The sequence below is a fragment of the Salvelinus sp. IW2-2015 genome, linkage group LG2 (assembly GCF_002910315.2).
Source record: "Salvelinus sp. IW2-2015 linkage group LG2, ASM291031v2, whole genome shotgun sequence".
NCBI classification, from domain to species: Eukaryota; Metazoa; Chordata; class Actinopteri; order Salmoniformes; family Salmonidae; genus Salvelinus; species Salvelinus sp. IW2-2015.
In genome coordinates this window covers 3,118,759-3,126,743 of record NC_036839.1, presented here as the reverse complement: position 1 = coordinate 3,126,743, position 7,985 = coordinate 3,118,759, and the positions used below count along the sequence as shown (strand labels likewise).

The 7,985-nt window shown below is 42.0% G+C and overlaps 1 protein-coding gene across 2 annotated transcripts; it reads right to left on the bottom strand.

The window, feature by feature from the left end:
- Positions 1–1,933: 1,933 nt before the first annotated feature.
- Positions 1,934–6,526, bottom strand: LOC111972043 (uncharacterized protein CFAP97D2). 2 transcript variants are annotated; one of them, XM_023998880.2, is made up of 5 exons: positions 5,950–6,526; positions 5,640–5,720; positions 5,292–5,410; positions 2,888–2,992; positions 1,934–2,356 (listed from the first exon to the last, which is right to left on the bottom strand). In XM_023998880.2, the coding sequence occupies exons 1-5, from the start codon at positions 6,043–6,045 to the stop codon at positions 2,239–2,241; spliced, it is 519 nt and encodes a 172-aa protein (XP_023854648.1). In that variant the 5' UTR covers positions 6,046–6,526; the 3' UTR covers positions 1,934–2,238. The 2 variants fall into 2 exon arrangements, with proteins under 2 accessions (XP_023854648.1, XP_023854656.1); XM_023998888.2 differs by having other exon boundaries at positions 2,888–3,071; positions 5,950–6,524.
- Between the last annotated feature and the right edge of the window lie 1,459 nt (positions 6,527–7,985).

The following is a 7,985-nucleotide window of genomic DNA, read 5'->3' as shown; positions in this document are numbered from 1 at the left end:
TCCGTTTGAGCCAATTAGTTGTGTTGTGACGAGGTTGGGGTGGTATACAGAAGATAGCCCTATTTGGTAAAATACCAAGTCCATATTATTATATTATGGCAAGAACAGCTCAAATAAGCAAAGAGAAATGACATTCCATCATTACTTTAAGACATGAAGGTCAGTCAATTTGGAAAATGTCAAGAACTTTGAAAGTTTCTTCAGGTGCAGGTGCAAAAACCATCAAGCACTATGTTTAACTGGCTCTCATGAGGACTGCCAAAGGAAATAATCAGCCAGATTTACCTCTGCTGCAGAGGATAAGTTCATTAGAGTTAACTGCACCTCAGATTGCAGCCCAAATAAATTCTTCACAGACACATCTCAACATCAACTGTTCAGAGGAGACTGCGTGAATCAGCCCTTCATGGTCGAATTGCTGCAAAGAAACCACTACTAAAGGACACCAATAAGAAGAAGAGACTTGTTTGGGTGAAGAAACACGAACAATGGACATTAGACCAGTGGAAATCTGTCCTTTGGTCAAATTTGCGATTTTTGGTTCTAACTGCCGTGTCTTAGTGAGACGCAGAGTAGGTGAACAGATCATCTCTGCGTGTGTGGTTCCCACCGTAAAGCATGGAGGAGAAGGTGTGATGGTGTGGTGATGTTTTTCTGGTGACTGTCAGTGATTTATTTAGAATTCAAGGCACACTTAATCAGCATGGCTACCACAGCATTCTGCAGCGATACGCCATCTCATCTGGTTTGCACTTAGGGCTATCATTTGTTTTTCAACAGGACAATGACCCAACACACCTCCAGGCTGTGTAAGGGCTATTTGATCAAAAAGGAGAGTGATGGAGTGCTGCATCAAATGACCTGGCCTCCACAATCACCCGACCTCAACCCAATTGAGATAGTCTGGAATGAGTTGGCCTGCAAAGTTATGGAAAAGCAGCCAACAAGTGCTCAGCATATGTGGGAACTCCTTCAAGACTGTTGGAAAAGCATTCCAGGTGAAGTTGGTTGAGAGAATGCCAAGTGTGCAAAGCTGTCATCGAGGCAAAGGGTGGCTACTGAAGAATCTAAAATATATTTTGATTTGTTAACTACTGTCACGTTCTGACCATAGTTCTTTTGTGTTTTCTTGTTTTAGTGTTGGTCAGGACGTGAGCTGGGTGGGCATTCTATGTTTTGTGTTTCTATGTTGGGTTTGTTGTTTGGCCTAATATGGTTCTCAATCAGAGGCAGGTGTTTGTCATTGTCTCTGATTGGGAACCATATTAAGGTAGCCTGTTTTGTGTTGGGATTTGTGGGTGGTTGTCTTCTGTCTTTGTGTTCATTGCACCAGATAGGACTGTTTCGGTTTTGCCACATTTGTTATTTTGTATTTTTGTAGTGTTCACGTTTTTGTTATTATTAAAACATGATGGACACTAACTACGCTGCGTTTTGGTCCGATCCCTGCTACACCTCCTCTTCAGACGAAGAGGAGGAAGGCTGCCGTTACAACTACATGATTCCATATGTGTTATTTCATAGTTTTGATGTCTTCACTATTATTCTACAATGTAGAAAATAGTAAAAATAAAGAAAAACCATTGAATTAGTAGGTGTGTCCAAACTTTAATGGTACTGTACAAATATGTTAAATTATTCACAGAACTTMGGTAAGAATGTGCCCAAAAAGCTGTCAGAATCATCAGGGGGCTGCATAACCTCATGACACAGAGAGGTGCTTATCGTGAGACAGCTTTAGGTACTTTGACAAATTTCCAAAATGTTCCGTTGTTCCCCTTTAACAATGTCTTAACCAATTTCAGGTTGTTATACATTGGTGTTGATATTAAAACTGTAGTTAGTTGGACATATTAATATCGTTTACATGCTAACATGCATTATGAATTGATTTCGCATAAAGATGGCAAAGGCATCTGATCCCAAGATGAGAAGTTATACATTTCTTTAATACAAGCCAGTAATATATTTTCAAAGAACATCTGGAGACATTGCAAATGTAAATAATCTACCAAATAGACAAAAAATTACTTCACCCCTTCTTAATGTCCTTGTGCTTACACATATTCTCAGTCTTTGACTGGTGAGTCAAGTCAGCTAGATGTGCTTATTAGTGTGTCAGGTGTGTGAGGGGGTTCAGGTATTGGGGGACTTTCAGATATAGGACCTTTGTTTGGTGTGTCAGATGACTCAGGTGTTTCCTACAGGCCCGCCTCTTCCTGTTGATCAGGTTCTTCCTCACACTCCCCTTTTGCCATTGTGAGTGATGCTGCTGTTTGAGCTGTGTTCTGCATGAAGACCGTCCTCTTCTTCAGTCTCAGTGTTGCTGCTCTTTATTACTGGCCTGGCCTTGTCCCTATAGGATTGGCATCAAATTATATGCATATTTTAAAAAGGTCATTTTTATCTGAATATCAAATAATTTCTGGGTAACAATTAAGTACTTTTTTCAATATTTCTTTCTCTCAAAAATAAATAAACAAAAATAGCAAAAAGCAAGATTTTTGCTAGGACTGTCTGGGCGTAGTCTGAGTGGGGATGGGTAAAACTGAAAACTATCTGTTATTGGCAGAGAGGTTTGGAACTCTTTCTTATTGATCTATTTACAAATGTATCGCCTGGTGATGTCACCAGGCCTGCGAAAACTCCATCCTACCAAAACAGGCTGAAATTTCAGGCAGTCTTTTCAAACAGCTCTTACACTAAAAGGGCATTATCATAATTTCACAATTATACAGTATTATTTCAATCTCATAGTGTGGAAATACATATAAAACATAGGAACCTCACATTTTTGACTCCACTGGGGCTTTAATACACATTTCAATAATATGTTATGTTTTGAGTAAGATCTGCCAATCGCCTGTATGTGATGCACAGAACTCACCTTTTAGTCACTAACTCTTCGTGGATATCGTGCAATGCTCTCCATGAGCTTGATTGTCTTGAGCCAGTCCTCATGCCAGTCCTTAATGCTGTAGTGAGGCTGGCACTGGGTCAGACGAAGAAGGATCAACTGGTTATCTTTGGTGATACGGAGCAACTCCTGCTGTTGCATCTCTCTGCAGAGACTACCATTACAAGGGGAAAAAAGCTTTTCTATTATGTGTAGGCCATTGAGTTGAGGTACAGTAGGATGCTAAGTTTACGAACATGGACATTTTAGGACCTGGTGAAGCCTCCCTGAATGTAAGCATACTACTGTGTCACGGAGGCGCTCCGCACTGCTAAAGCTAACTCTCTCTCCTCTGCTCTCATCCTTCTAGACCTATCGGCTGCCTTTGATACTGTGAACCATCAGATCCTCCTCTCCACCCTCTCCGAGTTGGGCATCTCCGGCGCGGCCCACGCTTGGATTGCGTCCTACCTGACAGGTCGCTCCTACCAGGTGGCGTGGCGAGAATCTGTCTCCGCACAACGTGCTCTCACCACTGGTGTCCCCCAGGGCTCTGTTCTAGGCCCTCTCCTATTCTCGCTATACACCAAGTCACTTGGCTCTGTCATATCCTCACATGGTCTCTCCTATCATTGCTATGCAGACGACACACAATTAAATCTTCTCCTTTCCCCCTTCTGATAACCAGGTGGCGAATCGCATCTCTGCATGTCTGGCAGACATATCAGTGTGGATGACGGATCACCACCTCAAGCTGAACCTCGGCAAGACGGAGCTGCTCTTCCTCCCGGGGAAGGACTGCCCGTTCCATGATCTCGCCATCACGGTTGACAACTCCATTGTGTCCTCCTCCCAGAGTGCTAAGAACCTTGGCGTGATCCTGGACAACACCCTGTTGTTCTCAACTAACATCAAGGCGGTGACCCGTTCCTGTAGTTCATGCTCTACAACATTCGCAGAGTACGACCCTGCCTCACACAGGAAGCGGCGCAGTTCCTAATCCAGGCACTTGTCATCTCCCGTCTGGATTACTGCAACTCGCTGTTGGCTGGGCTCCCTGCCTGTTGCCATTAAACCCCACAACTCATCCAGAACGCCGCAGCCCGTCTGGTGTTCAACCTTCCCAAGTTCTCTTACGTCACCCCGCTCCTCCGCTCTCTCCACTGGCTTCCAGTTGAAGCTCGCATCCACTACAAGACCATGGTGCTTGCCTACGGAGCTGTGAGGGGAACGGCACCTCCGTACCTTCAGGCTCTGATCAGGCCCTACACCCAAACAAGGGCACTGCGTTCATCCACCTCTGGCCTGCTCGCCTCCCTACCTCTGAGGAAGTACAGTTCCCGCTCAGCCCAGTCAAAACTGTTAGATGCACTATTGTAAAGTGGTTGTTCCACTGGATATCATAAGGTGAATGCACCAATTTGTAAGTCGCTCTGGATAAGAGCGTCTGCTAAATGACTTAAATGTAAATGTACTGCCTCTACCAAAAGGTCTAGACCATTATGGCACATTTAATGTGCTTGCCCTGTGCAAGCTGAGTGGGTCCACACCTGCTTTAGCTGCAGTGGTGTACAGTACTTAAGTATTTTTTTGCGGTATCTGTACTTTACTATTTATATATGACAACTTTTACTTGACTACATTCCTAAAGAAAATGAAATAATGTACTTTTTACTCCGTACATTTTCCCTGACACCCAAATGTACTAGTTACATTTTGAATGCTTAGCAGAACAGAAAAATGAACTTATCACCAGTTCACGCACRTATCAAGAGAACATCCCTAGTCATCCCTACTGCCTCGGATCTGGCGGACACACTAAACACACACGCTTCGTTTATGAATGATGTTTGGGTATTGGAGGGTACCCCTAGCTATCCGTACATTTAAAAAAAAAAAAAAAAAAAATGGTGCCATCTGGGTTGCTTAAAGGACAATTCCACCCAAAAACACTATTTTGGTATTTGTTTCGTTTCATTAGTCCATTGTTGACATATTTCCAAAATATGTTACTTTCAAAATACAGAAATCATCCCCATATGATGCATTTTGACAAGCAAAACTTTTTTGGACTATGTCAACAATGAACTAATGAAACGAATATCAAAATAATTTTGGGGTTTTCCTTTAACATAAGGAATTTGAAATGATTTATACTTTTACTGCCGATACTTAAGTATATTTAACACCAAATATCTTTAGATTTTTACTCAAGTAGTATTTTACTGGGTGACTTTCACTTTTAAAGTCATTTTCTATTACAGCATCTTTACTTTTCTCAAGTACGACAATTGGTTATCTTTTCCACCACTGTTTAGCTGTTACCAATTAATATTGGTGTCAGCAGTGGGAGTTAAAGCCACACCCCTGAAGAGACTGGAGGTAAACACTATACCTTTTCTTTTCATAGTCGTTCCTGTTGTCGATGCGACCAGCAGTCCTCATGATGTGAGATATTTTCTCAAGCAGCATATTGTTTTCCCTCTGAATTTTGGACATGCTTTGCTCCTCAAACTTAATGAGGAAACATTAAGAAATAGAGAAAAACAAGTAAAGCCACTCAAAACACCAACAACAAAATACAAGGTAACAACTGCTAAGGTTGCATTATGCAACACGGAATGTTCAAGGAAAGCCTGGAGCTTTCTCAAAAGACACATTTGCCAGCTCAAAAGTTCAGAAAAAGGACTCTTTGCTGGATACATGGTGAAATGACACGACTTAGAGATAGATCCCTTATCACCTTTTGTTTCTTAATTTTGAGGGCAAGGTGGCCATAGGTTTTAGGCGCAGTTGTGTCGATGGTGGGTTTCGCTGATTTGACCTTGACAAAAAAAACAAAGACACCACAGTAAAGGTCAACAACACTGGACATTTTTACTCAGCTTGTTTTTTGGAAGCACAAAAAAGGACAATTGATGACTCAGGAATATGACAATACTTTGAAAAACAACAGCTAATAACAATGTTAAATTAATATTGTCAATATGTTAAGGATATCGCCAACATTGTTGATAGCCTTTGATTTTAGCATCAAAGCAGCTTTCGCTTACCTTTCTCAGATGCATTTCATAGGAGGCCTTGTCCCACTTCTGCTGCAGGTATTTGTTTCCATTGAGAAGCAGTGGCTGGTACGACAGGTGTTGCATGGCTGCAGTACCTGCACTATTGGTCCCAGTCTACCTCCAGTCAACCTAAGAATTGTCCTACACTGTTACCCCTGCCCTGTGGCCTTCTCTATCTACTGCATATGGAGCTCGCTCAGAGAGATGCAGTCTGTTTTTAGTCTGTTTCGTACAACTTCTGTTAGCTAGTAGAACCACTGTCAACTGCCAAGTACTGTCAACTTACTGTAACCTACCTCCAGCACAGCACCACCGGATGCCCCACACACAGCCTTCTCTGCTTTGCTAAAGTCGAGCCACTGCATACAAAGCTCAGACAGACTGCAGTCTGTTTTCAGCCTGTCATACCCAGGTTGCCATGACAGCAACGGCATAGAGTGGAGATGAATGAACGTCTTCAAACACTCTGCTTGCTTAACAAGTTTCACAAAGGGAGGGAGAGGCATTAGAGGATGAGATAACTGGTGTGGCGAACCTGTTGAAAGAGTGAGAATATAAACGTCTTCATGAGCCTTGTGAAGTGATTCTCCACAAAAATGTAAAAAAAATCTTCTATTAAATGGTTATGATATAATACAGAAAGTATAAAAATCCTACTTTGTCTGTGGGCAGAACTGCATCGTGGTCTATCTATATTTCTCCCTAATATAGAGACTGTCCTTTTTAGTGTTATGACCTTGGATTCAGASCCGAAAAGCCAACATATCTATCGTTTGAAATACTTGAAGTGCGCTTGATTTTGCTTGCCAGGTACAATGGAACCAATGGAATAGTGCAAAAACTGCATTAATACTTAAGTATTTCAAATATTGGAGATATATATATATTATATATATTATTCAACCAATTTCTGCTTGGCTTTTCTGTGTCGTGAAAGTATGCCAGCAYGGCCAAGATATTACCAGTTTAAGGTCATAACATCTTTCAACACCAAAATTTGACTTTTCAGAATGTTCACTTTGAAGTTGTTACTGACCCATTTTCACACTCACTCTTATAAATCAAAACAMACTGCATCGTTTTCATGTAGTTTTCTACTGAAGAACAATAATTAATACCCTTAGTAACAGTTACCTGGAAACGAACGTTGCACCAACACTCCCCAGTAAACAAAGCCAATTTACAAAAGCCTCCCAGGGAGATATTGATGTCATAAATCACAGGTCAAATCTTGATTTTAAATGGAACTTTACAGCTGTAGGCTTCTAATTAAGGTGCAATATCTGGCCAAAACACATGGTATTATTTTAAAATAAAAGAATTGTGGTGAAGTGGTGTAACGGCGGTCCTCCTCCTCTTCTACCGAAAAGGAGGAGTATTTATCGAACCAAGGCGCAGTGGAGTTTGAACACATATTTATTAAACGAAAACACGAACTTAACTAAACTAACAAAACAACAAACGGTGTAGACAGACCTATACGACGAATGACATAAAACACGCAGAACGAACGAACAAGAAAATAGCCTACACATAAATGACGAATGAACAAAAACAAGCCGAACAGTCCCGTATGGTGCAAAACAATTCACAGACACGGAAGACATCACCCACAAACAAACACTGTGACAACGCCTACCTAAATATGACTCTTAATCAGAGGAACGCAACACCTGCCTCTAATTAAGAGCCATACCAGGCAACCCTAAACCAACATAGAAACAGATAACATAGAATGCCCACCCAAACTCACGTCCTGACCAACTAACACACAAAACTAAACAGAAAACAGGTCAGGAACGTGACATAACCCCCCCTCAAGATGCGTACTCCGAACGCATCACCAAAGTCCAGGGGAGGGTCTGGGTGGGCATCTGACCACGGTGGTGGCTTAGGCTCCGGGCGTGGTTCCCACCCCACCATAAACAATCCCCGCTTCCCTAGCCTCCCCACAATGACCACCCTCCAAATAACCCCACCTAAATTTAGGGGCACCACCAGAATCAAGGACAGCTCTGGGACAA

Excerpts from the sequence above, each read along its gene's own strand:
- LOC111972043 (XM_023998880.2), bottom strand. The coding sequence starts at position 6,045 with ATGCAACACCTGTCGTACCAGCCACTGCTTCTCAATGGAAACAAATAC. Across the intron at positions 5,721-5,949 it reads ATGAAATGCATCTGAGAAAG|GTCAAATCAGCGAAACCCAC; the intron begins GTAAGCGAAAGC and ends TTTTTTGTCAAG. Across the intron at positions 5,411-5,639 it reads TCAAAATTAAGAAACAAAAG|TTTGAGGAGCAAAGCATGTC; the intron begins GTGATAAGGGAT and ends TTCCTCATTAAG.